Source organism: Amorphotheca resinae (genome assembly GCF_003019875.1).
Source record: "Amorphotheca resinae ATCC 22711 unplaced genomic scaffold M430scaffold_11, whole genome shotgun sequence".
NCBI lineage: Eukaryota > Fungi > Ascomycota > Leotiomycetes > Helotiales > Amorphothecaceae > Amorphotheca > Amorphotheca resinae.
The window spans coordinates 931827-951295 of NW_020194481.1; the positions used below are offsets into that span (position 1 = coordinate 931827).

The following is a 19469-nucleotide window of genomic DNA, read 5'->3' on the forward strand; positions in this document are numbered from 1 at the left end:
ATTCGTGTTTAGGGCTCAGCTTTTGTTGTAATTCTTACGCCAAGATTCGGTTAAGTGGAATAGGGGTTGCAACTTCTAAAGTACAAGTAAGAGTATCCAAGCCATCACTTAAATCAAAACCTCATAGTGCACTCCTTTCAACACCCTTAGTAATTAGACCGGACTCCATAATTGTGTCCCAGTTGTGGGCCAAGTTCGAATTCTCCACCGATGTCTTTACCTCTGCAGCTCCCCGAGGCACCATCTCTGCTTCGTATTTCGACACCAGTCCCGGAAGACTAGATTTATCTGGGAGTTCAACCAATGCGTTGACCAGATTTACAACATCTAATATGCCATTGTTGAGGCCTTGGCCACGATCTTCGGTGCGAATTAGTGGTCATTCAGTGCAGCTTCAAGTTTAAAGGAGGCAGGGCTTACGCGGAGTCATAGGATGCGCGGCATCGCCAGCTAGGGTTACTCTCCCATCATGATTATCCCACGGGATTGTCACCCAATAGTGAGTGCCGTTGTTGCTAACGCGAGTCCCCTCGGGAATCCACAAAGTTGCCGATCGGTAGGGCTCACAGAAATCTTCCGTGGCCTTCCTAAGAGCCGCAAGACGGGTCTCGTTATCTGGATATTGCTCAGCTTTTCCAGGCCATGAAGCACCGACAAGGAAAGTCCAAGTTCTGGGGTCGTCTTCATTGAGCACATTCTGGACTGTGAAATCTGTTAGATAAATGTGTGATGAGTCGCGGATGAGGTGTGAACTTTCTTGCAATGATACTCATTGCCCCGTTAGGGTGAAATGCCAATTTTAAGATGGGATTTCCACTTCGAACATGCGCGGCTCTCTCAGCGTCATTAAAATTCACCTTCGCCATCAGATTGATTACCGGTGACGCTGTTAATGCCGCCTTCTCTTTTCCCAGTAACAATTCACGCACACTTGATCGTGCTCCATCAGCGCCAATGATAATATCCCCGGTCGCGGTCGTTCCATCATGGAAATGTGCCGTGACGCCAGTGCCGTTCGCACCGTAGGTTAAACTGGTAAGGGATTTATCATGCTGGACGAGGATGCCGGTACCGCAGAGTTTCCGCATTCGATTCCTGTCTACCCGGATCATTCCAGGCATACCGGTATCTCTCAGTAGCTCTCCTGTCTGGCCGTTATATATAGAGACTGCCTCGAAGATCTTCTTGTTAGGGTGGCACGGGTCTGTGAGTACCTCGGGTAGGCGTGCATATAAAGTGGCCGGAAGCAGTTTCTCGAGCATGGGGACTGACCAATGGATAGCTATTCCCCAGTCTCGAGTTGGCTGATAGTCCACAGGTTCTCTTTCGAAAATGGTGAAGCGTATCCCGGCCTGGATGGGTTAGCATAGTTCCATTCCGTAGGCCAAGAAGAATAAATGCTTGGACTTATCTGTGAATTGAAAGCAACTGACCTTTTTCAGTCCTTGGGCTAGCACAAGGCCTGTGATACCAGCCCCGATAATGAGAACATGGAGGTCGCTCGTTGGGGGATTTGTGTCAGGCATTGCAATACCTGGGGTTGGGCTTTAGGTTGACAACAATGATAGAGGAAAGACAACCTAACTTTTCTTCCATTTGTAGGACGTTATAATATATATAATGAGCCATAAAGATAGACAGAACGATTAAGCTACCCAGGATGCGAAGCCGCATAAGGACCTCGGGGTTACTCGTCGTGGCGAACAAGGTCCGAAAGACCGACGTCGTGCTTTGGCATAAACGCCTGAACCTCACGAGACCACAACTCAAGCCACGCATTTTTTAGGTAGCAGAATTCAACGGACGGAGCAGACTCTTCGCTCGCGATTATATTTGTCGCGGAAAGGCCGAGAGCCGTCTTTCTGCTTGAAGATCAGGCAATAATACCAGGGTGCTCCGCACATCCAAAGAATCCTTGTCTTTGGATACGCGCACCTTGAACTGCAAGGCGCCCAAGGGGGGAGTATTAATGTTTTTAGTCATTCACCTCTGTTTTCTTTCTCCTGTCCTCTTGATGAAGCGAGTGATGAAATACGTGCAGTAAAGGATGTGAAGCAAAGCATGTCCAAGTAAAGCATTGTTGGACATCGTACATAGCCCTGTTGCATATCGCATTCTGCTTTCATTTCAATGGCTGATACAGCATCCAATTGTTGCGAACACCTGGTGGTCAAAAAATTTCTCTGGCTTTGATTGAACCTGCAGCCCTGGGATGTGACTGACCACGTGACTCCGGGGACAAGAGCTAATCGTGGGTCTTCCGACCGTCTCGGTCCGCCTATGTCTTCGAAAGAAGTGAAGAGAAGATAATCGGCTTTGATGCGAAGAGTTCCAGGGTAGAGTTGTTGGGGCCTAGTGATTACAGCGATTGCAGGCGTAGCCTCGTACAGTCCATAGAGATCTCAACAAAATCACTATTATTATCATTGCGGAGGGCCCTCGATTCTTTGACATCGAGAAATCGGTGCTAGATACCGATAGAGAGATGATTTCTTACGCCTACAGCAGGCAGAGTTCGATGGACTTGAAAAGGCTCTTTTGTGATGAAGAAGGCTGGGGAAAGCCTTGGCCAGAATCGGAGCTGTGAATACTATTAGTTGATCCTGCTATGGTAAGGAGATCCTTGAGTGAGTGTTGAAGTCTAGTGGGCCAATCCAACGAGTGTAATTCACCTACCTTATATGTAACCACATCTCATGTGTACCTCAGGATCAAAGCTACTACCATCCTCCGTAGGAGAGAGGATCGTGCCCTCGCCAAAGATGCATCATCCTTGGCGCCTGCAAGATGATCCCTGAACGAGATGCGACTTCACTTCAAGTCGTTTCTGCCCTCTTACGGAGTAATCACAGGTCTGCGTCTATCCGAGACTCCCAAACTGTGAGACTGTATCGAGAACGGAATCCTACCTCACCCGTCTATCGCAAGCCTGTCCCGTCCTTCTCTTTTGGAATTGAAGCTCGTCTAGAAGGCTGCAGGGCGGATGATCCCGTGGCCTGTATTGCCAGTCTGATAAGCGGATGAATGACGATACGAGCAGCAACCCTGGTCACTTTTGATACGTGAGCTTCGTGACAAGCTGGGGATAACGGCGGACTCTGTAGTGACGACAAGGAGCCTTGGTTGAAAGAAGCGCGGTACGCTGTTGGTGTTGTTATTCTCTTCCTGAACCCTGGGATCTGCATCTTTCGGTGGTCTCGTCCCGGCTGTGTGCAGGTCCCTTGACGGTTGGCTCCGCTGGAGTACAGTAGTGTATAACAGTGTCGCTGTGGTGATTGGATCAACCCGCATCAATCAATGAGATATGTACAGCAAAACGTCCCTATAAAGCTTCGTACGAAATGTGTCCTCAAGACAGAAATGGTGTGTTTTTCGTGTTATGGAGATGGGTACCTATATACGCAATAGAGATAGGTACCTTGCTTGTATGTACACCCATATATTACCGGGATGAAATGCCCTGCTTCCAGATGCAGTATGAAAGTACGGGGTAACAACCATCTGACGTTATCATGTAGAAGAGCTGAACGGACATGCAACATTCTGAATCTGGGCGGTTATGAAAAATGGGATGCTTCCCTTGAACCAACCGTACGGAGCATTCTTCCTATGTATCTTTGATCCTCCGGAGCATTATCCATCCTTGCGGAAGAGGCGGTTTTCCGGCAGGAAAGGTCTTGAGTCTGTAGGACCAACATCGCGAGGAGGATTGCGTGTCCGGCATCCTTGGCCCATCCTTATCCCCCCTCCCCATTCACGGTCTGGTTTGTTCCCCACCGGCGCCTGATGTCGTGATGGTTGCTGGGGTAAAAAGACATTATCACGTCCGGTAGTCATGGCCTCATGCTATAAAGCACCTTATGTTCATCGGAGACTCTAGAGTGCGACCGTACATACGGCGGCCGCCGAAATAATAATAGCCGGCCACTCACGGAGCGCGGGTTTTTCCCACGCTAAACCGGTCTCGGGAGGCAGAGATAACCAGGAATCCAAAACTATTCCACGAGGAGGACCGCCCCCCCCGTCTGTTCTGTGTACACAACGTAATCCCTCTTCTCTCTCTCCCTAACTTCCCCCATCCCACTACCATCTCCTCCCACATCCCGCCTTCGGGACTCCCGCTCCTTGTCTTTCTTCCTGTTCGACATTTACATTCGTTTGGTATCCCCCCCATCGACGCTCGCTCTTCTCTATTCCTCATCGACTATACTCAACTACTCGACTTCTCTGCACGGTTCGACCTGACTCGCGATCAATGTCTCCAATCCCAATTTGAACCTTCGATAATCGATAGTCTGTACAATCTACTTCCCCTGATAGAGAGGGAGAGAGAGAAGGTCGCGTGAAGCCTCGTCACAAACAACTACTTACAACTACCATCCTGATGGGTAAATGTATGTCGCCTCGCTGTGTTCGATGTCGCTGCTGGATCTCCTTTGTCGACTGCTGCTAATCAACATTTCTTCACAGGGCGGTACGGTGTTATCCTGGACGCGGGTTCGTCAGGGACTCGGGTCCATATCTACAGATGGCTCAACAGCGCCCGCGCGATAAAGGATGCCGACGCAGTGGAGCTGCACAGTTTGCCCAAGTTGCAGACGAAGAAGAAATGGACCTTGAAGATCAAGCCGGGAGTCTCGACTTTCGGTGACCACCCGGCAGACGTGGGGCGGGATCACCTTCAGGAGTTGCTCGACCACGCGTTGTCCATTGTCCCCGAAGATCAGGTCGAAGATACTCCCTTATTCTTGATGGCGACAGCCGGCGTCCGACTCCTGGAGCCAATTCAGCAAAAAGCCCTCCTGGCCGAGATCTGCTCCTATGCACAGCAACACACAAGGTTTTCATTGCCCGAATGCGATTTGCATATCCAGGTCATCCCAGGAGAGACGGAAGGCTTATACGGATGGATCGCGGCAAACTACTTGTTAGGAGGCTTTGATTTCCCTGAAGAACATGCACATGGTAACGGCCACCATACCTATGGCTTCTTGGATATGGGTGGCGCTTCTGCCCAGATTGCCTTTGCTCCTAACGCGACCGAGGCCGAAAAACACGCCAATGACCTTAAATTGTTGCGCATGCGGACATTAGACGGGCAGCCATCCGAGTATAAGGTATTCACGACTACTTGGCTAGGCTTTGGAGTCAATCAAGCGAGGGAGCGCTACCTGGAAGCGCTCATGGAAGCAACGTTTACGCACGAGGCCAAAGAACTCCTGGATCCTTGTTTGCCAGTCGGTCTCAAGACGACTCTCAAAGGGGACCCGATTGGGCCCGAGACACATGTGGGATCCGATCCAATTTTGATGGGCACTGGCCGCTTCGATGAGTGCCTCCGACAAACGTACCCGCTACTCGACAAAGATGCGCCGTGCGCGGATCATCCTTGCCTCTTGCATGGGCAACACGTACCAGCAATCGATTTCAGTATCAACCACTTTGTCGGTGTTTCCGAGTATTGGCACACAACGCACGGGGTTTTTGAGGTATCGCAGAAGGACAAAACATACGATTTCACCAAATATCAGGCACTTGTGAAGGATTTCTGTAGTAATGAGTGGGAAGATATTGAAAGTGGAGTGGCTGCAGGAAAGTGGGGAAAGAATGTGGATGCGAAGACCGCCCAAGAAGTGTGCTTCAAAGCATCATGGTTGATCAACGTTCTCCACGATGGCATTGGGATACCAAGAGTTGGGATAGAGAAGGGCTCGGTAGGGCCGGGGTACAACATGACGAAAGAGATCGCGGCTCATGCCAAAGGGAAGGGGTTTTTAGATCCTTTCCAGGCCGTCGACAGGATTGATGACATGGAGGTGAGCTGGACTCTAGGGAAGATGGTCCTCTATGCTGCTGGTCAGATCCCTCCCGCTACCGCAGATGCCTTGGCTGTAGGATTCGGCAGCAATGTCGCCAATGGCCTCCCATCCGACTTCCAAGAGGCAGGGTCGAACTCGAATCCTGTACCCATTGGCGAGGACGAAGGCTTGACTGAAGCCGCCGAAGAACTTGCTGAAACGGCTCAAGAACATTCACGGTCAACAGGATTCCTTCTATTCATGCTCATCCTGATCATCGTCGGCTACTTCTTCCGAAAGCGAGAAAGGAGATTCAGACTCGTCAAAAAGATAAACACTACTCTAGGCCGCAACCGTCGGCCAGGGACCCCTCGAAAGATTGTCCGTAGTTTCTTTGGATCAGGCAAGCTCTTCGGCCGGAGTTCAAGCAATTACGAGCGTGTATTGGAGGATGGGGAAGCAGTCAACGACTTTGAGCTGGGCGAGGTGGATTTGGAAGATAACAATGACTCCTCGGATAGCAGTGAAGGCTCTCGAGTAGGGCGATCATCTGGATTGGCAACCCCAAAAGTGAATGTTATGGGTTTCGAATCGGGGAGTTATTTTGCGGACTCGCCTGTTCAGGGAGTTGGATTGGGACTTAACAATATACCCAATGCGATGGATAGAACCGGATTGGTTGTACGAACGGAGAGCAGGGAACGATTAGGACCGAATCTACAGATGCTCGGAGCAGGGAGGAGGAGTAGGACGGGCAGTCCAACAAGGATGAAGAGTCCTTTGATGAAGCCCTTGGAAGAAATGTGAACGTTGGCTGTTCACCTCGCCTATCCCCTCGCGCATCAACCGCAAGCCAGGAAGGGAGCCGGCCCCCTCTCTGCCGAGTACGTCTCCAACGAAGATATGTCAGGAGAATTAGCATCATACACTAATGGGTGGCGCTCTTGTTTTTGGGCAATGGAGTTCATGTTGGTCCCTGATAGGAAGGTCTCTCCTATAAGGTGTTTTGGGTTTATCGATAGCTTCCTCTTGTATATAGATAGACACGTAGGGTAGAATTTTGAACAAACAGCTCCGAGAGTAGGAGTTCTAATTGAAAACATGTCACATGGAATTATTGCTTGAGTGTTGATGGCGTGACTGATGATACACATCTCTTAGATTGAATTCGTTGTTTTTTTTGGCACAAGGCCCACAGCTATTGCTTCATATAGTGAGATGGCCCATAGGGATCAACTCCTCCCATCATCCCAAATAGGACATATGCTTCCCCCAAATAGACATACATACACGCCTCTTCTCCCATGCACCTCCTATCCTACAACACACACCCACCCAACCTAACGCCCTGCAAATAAAACAAAACCCTCCAGTTCCCCCTCTTTTCCTTCCCCCTCAAAATCAATCTGCATCCCTCTGCAAAAAGCTCGGATCCGTCCTAACCTTGGCCTCGAACTTCTTCCACCACTCCTCAAACGCCTTCAACGGCACGACCTCGACACCGCCGGCCGTATTCCCACTAAAGCTCGCCAGGAAATTGAACGCGTTCTTGATGATCCGCTGAGCCAGCAGCGTTGGATCCGCGGTGGCCGGGGTCGCGCGATTCGCTTTCACGAGCGCGTTGTTCTGCTCGGGCTGCTGCTGCGCTGCCATCTGGGCGGCTACGGCAGCAGCATCCTCGATTGAGATCCCCAGCGTGAGCGTAGTTGGTGGTTCGGAAGAGGAGGAGGTGGTGGTGGTGCTAGAAGAGGGGTTGTTGGAGTTGAGAAGGCCGGAGATCTTGAAGATGGCGCTTTCTTTCCCGGGGCCGATGGCGCCGAGGAAATTGAACGCGGGGCTGGTGGCGGAGGGCGACGGCACCTGGAGATAGATGGCGGCGGCGGTGTTGGGTGGCAGGGTGACTCCTGGGAGGAGGAAGACGACGAGGTGCGTGGAGTCGCGGGTCGTGGGGAGGGTGTAAACCAGCGAGGTGGGCGTTGGGCAGGCGGTGGGTGTGGTAATGGGAGGGAGGCCCGTGGGGATTATACCGAAGAGTTGGGGGAGCGGTTGGGCTTGCTCGGCCATGGTTTTTTTTCGTAGGGTTGTCTGGCTGGAGTGGTGAAGCTGCTGCTGGAGGAGGAGCTGGGGATGGAGGATAGCTTGAGCAAGCAAGCTACCAGTGAAGGCGTGGCGATTGGTGAGGTGCGGCGCGTGAGGATTATACTGGCTGGTTTGGAAGAATTAATTGAGCGGTCATGACTTATATATGTAGGTGTCGAGCTGATGAAGAGCCAGGAGGTTGGTTGACGCTCGAGTTTATTTGTTTATACGTCGTTAACTTTTATTGATGGTGGGGTTGACTGAGGGGATGTGGGGTCAGAAGCGACGCGATTCTTCACGAATCCAAATAGAACATCCTCGTGCAAGGGTCCTGGGACAGCAAAGGGCGAGGGGTATCATAGGATACGGAATCACCATGAAGTCGAATTTGGACCTGGTCAATGAGTGTGATGTGTAAGTCGAATTCTCCTCTTGCGGGTGCTTTCTCGAGGGACGGCTGTCCCCTCGCACGAGAGGTCGAGCGAATAGCCTCATGCACGTAGGTTTGGGATTCAACCATTGAGGAGATCAATGCAGGCAAGTGAGGTTATAGGAGCATGCATCAACTACTATACAATCCAAGTTCGAATTCTTCCTCTCTACAGCACTAATCCCACTCCAACCTCTCACTCACATGGCACAGCTTCCCCTATCCGGACAAAGACCCAGAAGCCTACGCCGCACTCTTCAAGACGCTGTACACCCTCGTCTGGGACGATGTACCTATCGGCTACATGCTCGAGAGCGTCGTCGACCAGCTGAAGCAAGTCCCCGTCAGCATCAAAGGCGAGCTCGAAGCCAACCGCTTCACGCGCACCGTGTCCATCTTCCGGCACCTAGACACGGAAGAGGAGCGGGACAAGGCCGTAGCGGCCACCACGGCATACTGGCGCGACCACAAGACCTTTGAGCTTCTTTCCGGATGGAGGAATGAGTTGTATCCTGTGTACGGCCCGGGGAATCGGCGGCTGTTTAGCGTGGAGAGATCGGCCAGCACGCTGTTTGGCATCGTTACGTATGGCGTCCACATGACGGCGTTCGTGAGGGATCAGAATGCGTCGTATGGTTTGAAGATCTGGGTCCCGAGGAGATCGAGGGGGAAGCAGACGTATCCTGGTGAGTCTGTTCGCTCTACCCCATGCCTCCTGGGGAAGGCCGGGGCCCCAGCCTATGAACGATCATCCTGGGTTCTGAGGAGAATGGCTTCTGAGTCGATATGACCCGGAACTCTGGTTATAGCTCTCCACTGTTCAATTGGTCGCTTCTTGGTTAGGTAATTGCTGATGTTCATCTTCTAGGGATGCTGGATAATACAGTAGCAGGCGGCATGGCCACAGGAGAAGAACCCTTCGAGTGTCTCGTCCGCGAAGCCGACGAAGAAGCCAGCCTGCCCGAGCAGCTCGTCCGGCAACACGCCCAGCCCCAGGGCACCCTGACCTACATGTACATCCGCGGAGGGCAGGCCGGCGGCGAAGAGGGCATGATCCAACCGGAGTGCCAATACGTCTACGATCTCGAACTACCCGCCGACGTCGTCCCCAAGCCAAACGACAGCGAGGTCGAAGCCTTCTATCTGTGGACCGTCGAGGAGGTCCAGGAGCACCTGGCTAAGGGCGAGTTCAAACCGAACTGTGCGCTCATGGTCTTGGATTTCTTTATTAGGCATGGTATCTTGACGCCGCAGAATGAGAAGGATTTCGAGGAGATTAAGAGTAGGCTTCGTAGGGAGTTGCCGTTTCCAGGGCCACATAAAGCCTAGGATTGATGAGATACGCCATTAAGCACGTTTTATGAGTTGACCGTCTGGAGTTAAGTGACAGACGGATGATGGGATGATGATGAGGAATTGGCCTGAATATACAACTACCTTTACTGCAATTCGTTGAAGTCTGGAGGCGGTTGATGCATGTCACATGATAAAGGTCACAGAGAATTAAAGATCACAAAAACCAACCACACGGAGCTCAGAGATATATTCTTTCTTTCAATTGTACCATATTGTGGGAAAGGTATCTTGTGCCCAACGCCCAGCTTTTGATATCCATAACGCCTGACCGGCCTACAACCAACCGGTGATATGCATGAGAAAAGAAAGGCATGAGTGCGTATCGTGAGATCGTCATGTCGAAATGTAAGCCAGCAAGTAGAGGCTAAAGAAAATCAATCATTTCTTGATGAGCATGTAGAGGTAGTCGACGCGTAACGGTGTAAGCTTCTTGTAAGGACCCTCAAGCGCCAGAAGTAAACCACCAAATGAAACATATGCTTTGCTGTCAAAAATATTAGCTTCTGGATAAGGGAATAGAGCGGACGAAAACCTACATCGTCTGTCCAGACTCGTCACCATCCTCGAACTTGTAGAGCTTGCCATGGCAGACGTAGTCAAACATATCAGCTAGTGTTGCCTCCCCTCCATGTCCAGCGCGACCGACATCCCTCCAGCCCTTGTTATCGTCTTTGCTGCCGTCCAACGCCAAAGATGATGCGAGAACCATGTGTATGGACTCGCCAACAGACAGCGGATACAAATCGGTGTTGATGTCGAGCGTCATGACGGTCTGAGAATCCGAAGAAGTTGCGCCAATCCGTGCAACGCGATCATACTTGGACTGATCAAAAGTCGTAATGGTAAAATTCTCATCAAAGAGAGTCGAGTCGCCGGCGGCCGCCATGCTGAAGGAGATCAAGGGTAGGAAAAAAGATGGGTAGCAAAGTGTGAGGGTGCGCGCAAGTCGTCGAGAAACAGCTCTCGAGTTTGCGGTTACTGAGCAATTGACTGCGTATCAGGGGAGCTAATACTCTCGTGCTCGGGGAGGGGGACAATCTTCAGAATATCTTCTTCTTGATTGAGAGGGGTATCGCCGTGTGCGCTTTCGATTGCCCGTTCGAAGCAGCCGGGGGTTGCGTCGAAGAGTTTGATCAGTCCGAGGGCGTCAATGAGAAGTTGAAAATCCTTCAGCTCTTTGGCCTCCTTGTTCGCAATCAAACAGCGCTGTTCAGCGTAGTCGAATATCTTCTGACGCTTCTGGCCTGGAGTTCCTGGACCGTAGTGGTTTGGGACCGGCTGGCGGTTCAAAATATTTTGAGGACGCCACTGGCTGCTCTCGCTCGCCGTAGCTGCAAGGCTACACTCGCTCGTGGTGCTGTTTCTCCTCGAGAAATCTTTGCCCGAGGCAGGATCAAAGAAGACCATAGCCGACCACTGTTCAGCGTCAAACATCGTGATTGGTGCTTCGAGATGTCTTTTAGGAAGAGAAATGTCGGTGTTGCGCAGCCTGGAGATCAAGCTGCTGGTAGGGTCAAAAGTGAGGGGATTCAGCAGCCTGGTCTTCGGCCTTCCCCTGTGGACGGGAGGTTGACGACTTCAACTGGAACGAGATCCCTCGATGCTTTACTAGCTGGTCATGCTGGGTTAGCTTTGGGGACTTCTTTGCTTGTAGAAGAAAGTGGTACCACTGATTTCGGAGGTGCTCTACTTCGCTATTATGCCGCCGAAGGTGTAGTTCAAGGACACAATGTCCACGTTCTTGGTATCGGCGAGGCGTGGGGCAGAGATCTTCCTGGATTGTCTGGTGGTGAGAGTGCAACAAATAAAGAAGAGAGAAAGAATCCAGAAGAGAGGATGAAAATTGCCTGGAGATATGAACGACTAGGTGAATTTGGGGGCTCGAGAGGTGGGCACTCCCTTGCTATTGTACTTAGGCCTATATTCACTTGGAATCAAAACTTCGCCTGCAGAGACTGATTATTTCTACTGAACAGACAGAAGTATATCACAATCATCAGGGGCATCATCTAGCTCACAGACACAGTCGATATTCTGTCATGACTTTGATCTCAGCAAGCGTCTTATCCTGCCTTCCTCAGCAAAGATGCACTTCGTTCCTACATCACTCCGGCCAAGTCTCGACTTTACAGATGCCGAAGCAGCATCAGCTCCTTTCATTAGATTTTTGACCCATCTCTCAACACAGCTGTCATCATCTCCGAGCTCAATCCACCGGGTTATCATCCCGACTCTCCTCTCCCCAGCATTGTATTCATCCGATGCTTCCAAACCTGAGAACGTCTTACAATTTCTCCATGCCCTTCGAGCACTGCTCCGGAAGTATCCAGCACAGCTCACAGCAATGATCACACTGCCTTTGACCTTGTACCCACGAACAACGGGTCTAACTCGCTGGATGGAGTTGCTCAGTGACGGCGTACTGGAACTTGCCCCATTTCCCTCCACGGCTATAGCAGTGAAGGCTGCTCCTGGAGCATCGACTGTGCACGAGGAACCTCCACAAGGCATGCTGAAAATCCATCGCTTGCCAGTGTTCCACGAGAAGGGAGGAGGCGGAGGGGAGTCGAGTGGATTTGGTGACGACTTGGCTTTCACGCTCAGTAGAAGGAAAGGACTTGTCATAAAACCCTTCAGTCTGCCCCCTGTTGAGGGAGATTCGGAGGCCCAGCAAGGAGCATTGGAAGGAGATCACGGGAAGGCTACAAAAGCCGACATCGATTTCTGAGGTTGGGATTCATGCATAGCACGGTGTTGGGAGTTCAAAATCAGCTTTCATTAGAATCAATCGAGCCTCGAGGGCTGTCACCGAGCATATCGGTCATTTCAAACTGGTTCCATGTGCCTTGTCCGCTTGAAGTGACGGACCTCATATAGTTCCGATCAAAAATGGCTTGACGGGGGTTGACCGTGACGTTTGAAAACCGTAGTCGAAAGCTATCTCCAAGACAGGAAGATAGAATCAGCCATGCTATAACGACTTGTCAGCTCGGGGAGAGGGAGCTCAGGAGTCCAAATCACATGCCTACGAATAGCACTAGGGGTATTGCTAGTAGTGGCACAAGCAGCCAAAGCGATGCCATTATGAATCAAGATGGGTTACTTGACTGCGTTCAGAACCAACTTTGCTCTCTTGATTTGAGATCTGGTGTCGTCCCTACTGTAGAAGTGGACCTATGGAGTGTATATTGCCAAGTGAGGTTAAATTCAAGCGGGCCTTAGGTAAATTTAAGCGAGTTTTTTTCCTGATTCGGTACAAAAACTTTCCTCCAAAACCCCAAGGCTCCTCCACATCAACTTCAAAAGAAATTCACAACAAGGACATTTGAAAGCTTTTGGTAAGCCACTCAATCTCTCTTCTGAATGTTTCACCCTCTTCGATATGATTACAAAACCTATCTGTCAATCCCCTGAAACCGGATAATTTCTGGGAATGATGTCAAACTTTTATTATTGTGTATTTAATGATCCATCGTCCTACACCTTTATTCTGTCCTTCAAAGTCTGCACACGGCTCTGTACTGACTTGAGGATCCATTTAGTGACTGCCTCGGGGCGAGCAGAGCTACTACAATGTCGGAGTCATTTGCCCCAATTTCGGAGCCAATACCAATCCCTAAGATTGCTGGCCGATATTTGCTATTCGACGTCAATGTCGTAACTTACCTTCGCAGTACTTACCATATCTGCGGGGTCCTCATCGGTAGCATCCCGCAGATTCCCCAGCAGAATGTGTTCCTTGGTCTTCCCCTTGAGCTCATGCCCGAGGAAGCCAAGCTTCTAGTGGAGAAGGAGGTCGCATATATTGTCGATGATGTTGCTTGGCACAAGGAGAGGTTCAATACTCTAGAGGGGTCTGACAAGAAGAAATACTTGGAGTCTCTTAGATCTAAAGGCCTTGAGGCCAGAAGGATTGCGGAAGGCGTGTCGCGGAAGAAGTCAGAGAACGCACTTGCTAAGCAAGCAGCTCAGAGAAGAAGGAAAGCCGTTGAAGCTTCGGCTGAAGATCACAACACAAATGAAGACACCACAGATGGTGCTGCCTCAGAATCACTATTCAACGATGTGCGACCTGCATCTCGAGCATCGTCTGCCCCCTCCACATCAGACACGCCCTTCCCTGTAACGCCGACCACCAGTTACTCCCCTTCCTCCCTGCCGGAAAATCCAACACCGCAGGCAGATCCTCCTGTCCCATCGTCCTATCCCTTGTTCAAACATCTACACTCCCGTAACTATTTCGTCATGCCTGGGCTTCGTTTTGGGTGTGATTACAACGTGTATCCTGGAGATCCGTTGCGCTTCCACAGCCACTTTTCAGCTACAAGTTACGATTGGGATGAGGAGTTCTCGATGATAGATTTGATCGGAGGGGGGCGGTTAGGGACCAGAGTCAAGAAAGCCTTTCTCATCGGTGGGAAAGACCCGTGTGTCGAGCCAGACAAAGGGGACAGCGTCAGAACGTTTTGCATCGAGTGGGGTGGCATGTAAGAGTAGCAGACAGGTGCACAGCAACGGAACGTGGCATTACCTTAGATACCCAAAATAATCAATGAATGATGGAATTCTACATACATTAATGAAAGCAACTGCCCATGATGATATTATTACCTACCTTATGATATGACCATAACGTATAATATATATGTGTGATATAGAACATAACCTTTAAAACAGGGGCCTGTCGGCTGAGGGTGGGCGCCGCGGTTCTAGGCCGGAGTTTGCGGCGGGATGTGGGGAAGCGCAGCAGCGTCACATCATCCTCCGCGACTCTAGTTCCATGAGCTTTCTTGATCCTACCACGACCACGACAAAGAGAGAGTCGCGACAACGAGCTTGATGGTGAGGAGATCTTGGAGTAGATCTTGCTTGTCGATTCGATCTAGATGATGCGGCCCCCTTTCCACCACTAATGATTCACTGTCTCCCGCGCCTCCTCTAGACCCTAGACCCTGATCTGATCATCATCATCCCGCCACTCCCCTCGCCGTCTCCAGGCTTCGAACAAGCCTTCACCCACAGACACCATGGCTGCCACGGCCGTCGATAACGCCGGAAGGTTTGACATGCCTTCGTGGGCCAACTGGACTGCCGTCAACGTCACGCAGTATGTCCCGTCGGCCAGAGATCTGGCGCTCGCGGGACCGAGGATGTTCATGAAGCTCGGATCGTTCCTCTCAGTCCCAGAAGCTATCGGTGCGAGGATGGGCCAACGGACTATACCTGAAGCTACGGGGTCTGTTCATGCTGCGACGACTGCTGCAGTTGCTGCAGGAGCGGTACGAGAAATCGCACAGTCTGGGACGGAGATACTGGTGGATGTGGACGACCAGGGCGGTGGCATCGCCTCGCGATTCTCAATAGAGGGCGCACGAAGCCTAGGAAGCGTCTTCAGCTACGCAACCAGCAAGTGGGCTTTGTGCTGCATGGTAATGGCTGTTGTCATCAACCGCACATACATCTATGCCTCAACGCGGCGGAACCTGTATCTTCCCTGGAAAGTACGCCTGACATTACGCATCGTCCCAATCGTCCTCCTTTTGGTCCAGGCTCGGTCTCTTCTTCAGTCAATACAATGCCAGACGTCCCCAGACTTTGCCATGCTCCGCTGGGGCAATGCATCCAAATCCTCGGAGTTGATGTTTACACAAAATGGGGGTCTGCTACACACCATTAGCTCTACGCTTACGTTTGGAGCAACAGATGCCGAGTCATGTCTTGCCGTGCAGATGATTCCCCCTCCTTATGACGAGGACATCGCTAAAGCATCGCCAACTGGGGAAATGCCCACACCGGAATTGACAGGATCATTATCCCTCCTCTGGCCTCTTTTCAAGACCTTTAGTTTCAGTCAGCTGGTTGAGACTATTTCTTGTGCCGTTCAGGGCCGCCAAGTAGCAGCCGAGACTGGAATGACTCTTTTCGAACACTCTTTAGCCTTTGCTGAGGCCGATGGCGCCATAGGCCAGCAGCTGGGATGGGGCTCTTTCGGAGGCACAAAGATCGCCCGTAGTGTGTCGAATACTACCGGTGAGGAAACCCAGATTGCTATCACGCGGTCAATGATTATGAAGAGGGTCAATACCACTCCCGAAGTGCTTCTTGTTGGTTTTTTCTCGGCGATGAATCATCTCACAAGTCACATACTTGCAATTTTCAATCTACAGGGACGTTTACGCCTCATCAATACTGGCTTATGGGGCCTATCTTTCATGTCCATCATTGTATGGAGTATCTGGACCTTCTCGGTTGAGGACGCTTCCAATCAAAGCTTGCTTAGATTTCCCACTGTCTGTATCGTCGGTTTTATTCCCCACGTGCTGGTTTTATGTGGAATCATTGCCTGCTCGGCCATTTATGGTACAGCTTTGGTCTTGTCCGCTCTAGCACCCCCGGATCCTCGTGAGGGAACGTCCGACCTTGACGATAATCTGCAATCGCGTGCCTCATTCGTGCGGAGGCTGAAACGAGCACATCAAAATATGCAGGCCAATGTCCCGCTCTCAAGTGTTCGAATCACCATGCACATGGACTTCTATACGGCCTTGTTGAGAACCGGTTTCAGTGTAATGACTATGGCGAGTGAAGCTGTGTATTTGAACGAAAGCCGTGGAGTCAGCGTGAAGCAACGGACATGGTTGGAAGAGGAACGCCTGCGAGAAATCGAAACTGCCGGGGCTCAATGGCTAGGTCCCAGTTTCCGAGCTTACGATCTTCATTCGCCTTCCGGCGATGGTTTGTCTGACAACATTGGACTCGTAGCTGCGAAAGGACAGCCGAATGGTCTTCTTAAGCATTCGTCAAGTGGATACGCCAGGGAGATGACGGCACAGAAAGTGACCAAGCTGAAAGGCCACGACCGCATGATTCGGGATGGAGTCGGTGCAACAGAACGAAGCGGGAGATGGATTATGGCATTGGAGTTCTTCTTGGGCATCAACAGACTGGTCCTTAGCTGGTGGGCATCCCTAACTCTCAAACTTCTCGCCAAGATGGGGGTACAGAGTCGTCCACCTCTGCTTCTTTGGTTGGTGAGAAGACCGAAGAAGGGTCCAGAAGCCACAGCTCAGGATAGCAACGACGCTGACTCGTTAAATTTCTGGCTTCTTGGTACTGACGGAGAGTTGACACTACCGAAGGATGAACACGTTGACGTCGAGGCTGAGATGAGGAATCGGATGCAGAGCAGTCAGCCTCACTGGGATGACACGGAAGAGAAAAAGCTGGATGCCAATTTATATGGTTGGTGGCTGAATGGTGGATGGTGGGGAAGTGATGATGCTAGTGGGACCTTTACACCAAATCGAAAGGACGTTGATGAGGACACCACAAGTATCGTATCATTTTCTACGACGGCTAGCGAAGCGGATTGGGAGTCGGATGATGCAGACGATGGACGAAGAACGCCCACCCAAAGATCTCCTCACCCATCTCGGGAATCATCCCCTTTCATCGATAACCCGCTAGATCCGGCAGACCTGGCACAACTTCTGCATCCGAGGACACCAGAGCAACGAACCGAAGCCCAAGTTCTTGCTGCCCATCTCGCGAGCGACAATATCATCACCCGCTCTAGATTCCGTGATGTTATTCAACGAGATCGAACTAAGGTCCTGACCTCCACTTCCCTGCGTCCACCAGGTTTTGTTCCTTCCTCGCAATCCGGCAAACTCACCCCAGAAGAGGAAGCCGAGATTCTAGAATACCTGATCATCACTCGACGCAATTCCCAGAACGCCACATCATCCAACCAGCCAACATCCTGGGCAAAGGGTGCATCTGGAATGGGAGAAGGTGGACCTCAGTGCGTAGTTTGTCAGAGCTCTCCTCGCAGCATCATCGTCTGGCCTTGTCGATGCTTGAGTCTGTGTGACGATTGCCGAGTCACGCTTGCTATGAACAACTTTGATAAATGCGTCTGCTGCAGAAGAGACGTCGCCTCATTTTCGAGGATTTTTGTGCCATAAGCCGGCGCGATATGACTATACTATCAAGGCATTTTTCATTTCAGGCAATGGATAGCGAATTGTCATTTGAGCAAGGGTCATCGTAATTGGAGTTTGGCAGCATAAACAAGGTCTTTCCACGGGTAGCGATTGTAACATGGATTTCATCCATTTATTGGTGTACTGGTAGCTTTCTAGGGCTGTACGATTTAGATTCCCTCTGCCTCACACTAAGACGTAGGCAAATCTTATACTTCTTCCAATACCATCATGCTATCATTTTACAGTGTCAATCATCCAGGGGTTTTACCTATCGAATGCTGGACCAACATAGGTAGGGTTGTACTATATATAAGACGTCTATTATCAAGTGCAACTCATAGTTTATTGAGGGGTCAATTAGGTATCTACTACTGCAGAACCATTGAAAAGCTCACCGCTAGACATTCAAAGTCCGCAATCCTGCTGGTAATATTCAAGAAGCCACAGACAACCTGTTTTATGAGCTTCGATGGAAAATGTTACACCAGCAGTGTAAAACGTTACAGCTCTATGTATCACTTTTTTTTGTGGATATTTCATTCTTTTAGGGCTTTTGATTAACGTACCTTATCCTTCATGCTGTTTCCCCAACCTGTCCCTCTCTTCTCCCCTTTTTCTAAGCGAGCAGAGTAAAACCACTTTCAGTAAATGATACATAATATTTCAGAGACTAGAGCATCCATACTTTTTCAACTCAGACTGATTGTTGCGGTTTCTGGCTCTACCCAAAGTTCCCATTCTTGTAATTCCACTGTTCGCCTTTCTCCCATCCCAGGTTTCCAGTAGACGGTTGAGAAGCGTGCAGCCCCGAGCCACCACCATCCCCACCCGCCATCTGAGAAGTCGATGTCTCCAAAGCCATCATCTTCGACTTTCTCAACTTCGCCAACGGGATCTCATCCTCGGAGTCTCCAAAATCAGTCACGCTCTCACCACTACTCTCAAAGTCATCGCTATCCTCCCTCTCCCTCTTCACCACGCTCCTCTCCCGCTTCCTCTCCTTCTCCTTCTTCTTCCCTTTGAGCTCCTCCTCGTCATCGTCGCCTTTGACGTCCTTCCCAGAATTCACTCGCTTTCGCTTCTTCCCCGCTTCGGCGATCTTCTCGACTACCTTGTCCGAGGGGAACGGCGTCCCGTGCGTCCCGATCAAAGTCCCGGACTCGATCTGCCGACGCAGGCGCGTGTAGCGCATGCGCGCGGCGGGAGGCTTGAGATTCGTCGAGGCGCCGACGGCGGTAAAATCTATCTGTGGGAGGGTATCAGTCCTGAGCTCAAGGAGGAAAAAGGTTGGAGAAAAGGTTGGGGGGGGGGGGGGGCGCTTGTGAGAGAAGACCTACAGATTTCAGATCGGATTTTTGGAGGCAGATGTAGAGAAACCAGAGGTTTTCGTCGAGTTGAATCTTGGAAGGCATGCCAGCTGATGCCTTGGAGGACTGAGACTAGAAAGCCGGAAATGGGATGAGAGATTTGGGAGTTGAATAGGTGGTTTGGAATTGTACTGCGCTGTTTGGTTTGAGAGCAGGTAAAGTGGGCATTGGAAAGATCAGGTATAGATGGGAACAAGAGAGGTGCAGATTCCTTATAGGCATGAGGGGCAAAAGGAATTTGGCCAGGATTGTAGCAAACAATCTCTGATGTAGTTTGCTTCTCCTGCTGATATACCGTTACCAGCAGACCAATAAACAAACCACAGAAAGGGATATTCGGTGACGGATACTTGCATGCTGTGTGCGATATGCATGCTGATATGACATGTCATTACACCTTACAGAACCGCCTGATACTCTGAACCAGATGTCGGACTCCACCGCTTCATGC

The 19469-nt window shown here is 50.7% G+C and overlaps 11 protein-coding genes across 11 annotated transcripts; 5 read left to right on the plus strand and 6 right to left on the minus strand.

The window, feature by feature from the left end:
• Window positions 1-121: 121 nt before the first annotated feature.
• M430DRAFT_108521 (hypothetical protein) lies at window positions 122-1526 on the minus strand (the record flags this gene model as incomplete). The annotated part of the gene is made up of 4 exons (XM_024861221.1): window positions 122-360; window positions 421-711; window positions 770-1352; window positions 1434-1526. 4 exons carry the CDS (start codon window positions 1524-1526, stop codon window positions 122-124), a joined length of 1206 nt encoding a protein of 401 aa, XP_024718001.1.
• M430DRAFT_179562 (hypothetical protein) lies at window positions 1338-1922 on the minus strand. The gene is made up of 2 exons (XM_024863770.1): window positions 1412-1922; window positions 1338-1342 (listed from the first exon to the last, which is right to left on the minus strand). Exon 1 carries the CDS (start codon window positions 1777-1779, stop codon window positions 1519-1521), a length of 261 nt encoding a protein of 86 aa, XP_024718002.1. The 5' UTR covers window positions 1780-1922; the 3' UTR covers window positions 1338-1342; window positions 1412-1518.
• A 2096-nt stretch (window positions 1923-4018) lies between these two features.
• On the plus strand, window positions 4019-6605 carry M430DRAFT_146070 (hypothetical protein; the record flags this gene model as incomplete). The annotated part of the gene is made up of 2 exons (XM_024862987.1): window positions 4019-4394; window positions 4471-6605. The coding sequence occupies exons 1-2, from the start codon at window positions 4385-4387 to the stop codon at window positions 6603-6605; spliced, it is 2145 nt and encodes a 714-aa protein (XP_024718003.1). The 5' UTR covers window positions 4019-4384.
• A 594-nt stretch (window positions 6606-7199) lies between these two features.
• M430DRAFT_108387 (hypothetical protein) lies at window positions 7200-7862 on the minus strand (the record flags this gene model as incomplete). The annotated part of the gene is made up of 1 exon (XM_024861207.1): window positions 7200-7862. The coding sequence occupies one exon, from the start codon at window positions 7860-7862 to the stop codon at window positions 7200-7202; it is 663 nt and encodes a 220-aa protein (XP_024718004.1).
• A 391-nt stretch (window positions 7863-8253) lies between these two features.
• M430DRAFT_22167 (hypothetical protein) lies at window positions 8254-9636 on the plus strand (the record flags this gene model as incomplete). The annotated part of the gene is made up of 3 exons (XM_024864645.1): window positions 8254-8291; window positions 8521-8993; window positions 9176-9636. The coding sequence occupies 3 exons, from the start codon at window positions 8254-8256 to the stop codon at window positions 9634-9636; spliced, it is 972 nt and encodes a 323-aa protein (XP_024718005.1).
• Window positions 9637-9834: 198 nt separating this feature from the next.
• Window positions 9835-10919, minus strand: M430DRAFT_146076 (hypothetical protein). Its single transcript, XM_024862988.1, has 2 exons — window positions 10200-10919; window positions 9835-10147 (listed from the first exon to the last, which is right to left on the minus strand). The coding sequence occupies exons 1-2, from the start codon at window positions 10547-10549 to the stop codon at window positions 10042-10044; spliced, it is 456 nt and encodes a 151-aa protein (XP_024718006.1). The 5' UTR covers window positions 10550-10919; the 3' UTR covers window positions 9835-10041.
• Window positions 10920-11043: 124 nt separating this feature from the next.
• Window positions 11044-12565, plus strand: M430DRAFT_69273 (hypothetical protein). The gene is made up of 2 exons (XM_024869417.1): window positions 11044-11551; window positions 11640-12565. Exons 1-2 carry the CDS (start codon window positions 11116-11118, stop codon window positions 12389-12391), a joined length of 1188 nt encoding a protein of 395 aa, XP_024718007.1. The 5' UTR covers window positions 11044-11115; the 3' UTR covers window positions 12392-12565.
• M430DRAFT_53371 (hypothetical protein) lies at window positions 12432-12746 on the minus strand (the record flags this gene model as incomplete). Its single annotated transcript, XM_024868373.1, has 2 exons — window positions 12432-12634; window positions 12689-12746. 2 exons carry the CDS (start codon window positions 12744-12746, stop codon window positions 12432-12434), a joined length of 261 nt encoding a protein of 86 aa, XP_024718008.1.
• Window positions 12747-12968: 222 nt separating this feature from the next.
• Window positions 12969-14238, plus strand: M430DRAFT_44961 (hypothetical protein). The gene is made up of 2 exons (XM_024867733.1): window positions 12969-13001; window positions 13206-14238. The coding sequence occupies exon 2, from the start codon at window positions 13237-13239 to the stop codon at window positions 14152-14154; it is 918 nt and encodes a 305-aa protein (XP_024718009.1). The 5' UTR covers window positions 12969-13001; window positions 13206-13236; the 3' UTR covers window positions 14155-14238.
• Window positions 14239-14469: 231 nt separating this feature from the next.
• On the plus strand, window positions 14470-17876 carry M430DRAFT_69276 (hypothetical protein). The gene is made up of 2 exons (XM_024869418.1): window positions 14470-16541; window positions 16668-17876. The coding sequence occupies exons 1-2, from the start codon at window positions 14691-14693 to the stop codon at window positions 17628-17630; spliced, it is 2814 nt and encodes a 937-aa protein (XP_024718010.1). The 5' UTR covers window positions 14470-14690; the 3' UTR covers window positions 17631-17876.
• A 323-nt stretch (window positions 17877-18199) lies between these two features.
• Window positions 18200-19063, minus strand: M430DRAFT_61218 (hypothetical protein; the record flags this gene model as incomplete). Its single annotated transcript, XM_024868911.1, has 2 exons — window positions 18200-18897; window positions 18989-19063. 2 exons carry the CDS (start codon window positions 19061-19063, stop codon window positions 18373-18375), a joined length of 600 nt encoding a protein of 199 aa, XP_024718011.1. The 3' UTR covers window positions 18200-18372.
• Between the last annotated feature and the right edge of the window lie 406 nt (window positions 19064-19469).

Bases quoted from the DNA above. Each gene is read 5' to 3' on its own strand.
- M430DRAFT_179562 (XM_024863770.1), bottom strand. From the start codon at position 1,779: ATGCGTGGCTTGAGTTGTGGTCTCGTGAGGTTCAGGCGTTTATGCCAA.
- M430DRAFT_146076 (XM_024862988.1), bottom strand. From the start codon at position 10,549: ATGGCGGCCGCCGGCGACTCGACTCTCTTTGATGAGAATTTTACCATT. The intron at 10,148-10,199 runs GTAGGTTTTCGT...TATTTTTGACAG, and splicing joins GACGAGTCTGGACAGACGAT to CAAAGCATATGTTTCATTTG.
- M430DRAFT_69273 (XM_024869417.1), top strand. From the start codon at position 11,116: ATGTCTTTTAGGAAGAGAAATGTCGGTGTTGCGCAGCCTGGAGATCAA. The intron at 11,552-11,639 runs GTGGGCACTCCC...TCTACTGAACAG, and splicing joins TGAATTTGGGGGCTCGAGAG to ACAGAAGTATATCACAATCA.
- M430DRAFT_44961 (XM_024867733.1), top strand. From the start codon at position 13,237: ATGTCGGAGTCATTTGCCCCAATTTCGGAGCCAATACCAATCCCTAAG.
- M430DRAFT_69276 (XM_024869418.1), top strand. From the start codon at position 14,691: ATGGCTGCCACGGCCGTCGATAACGCCGGAAGGTTTGACATGCCTTCG. The intron at 16,542-16,667 runs GTCGGTGCAACA...ATGGGGGTACAG, and splicing joins ACCGCATGATTCGGGATGGA to AGTCGTCCACCTCTGCTTCT.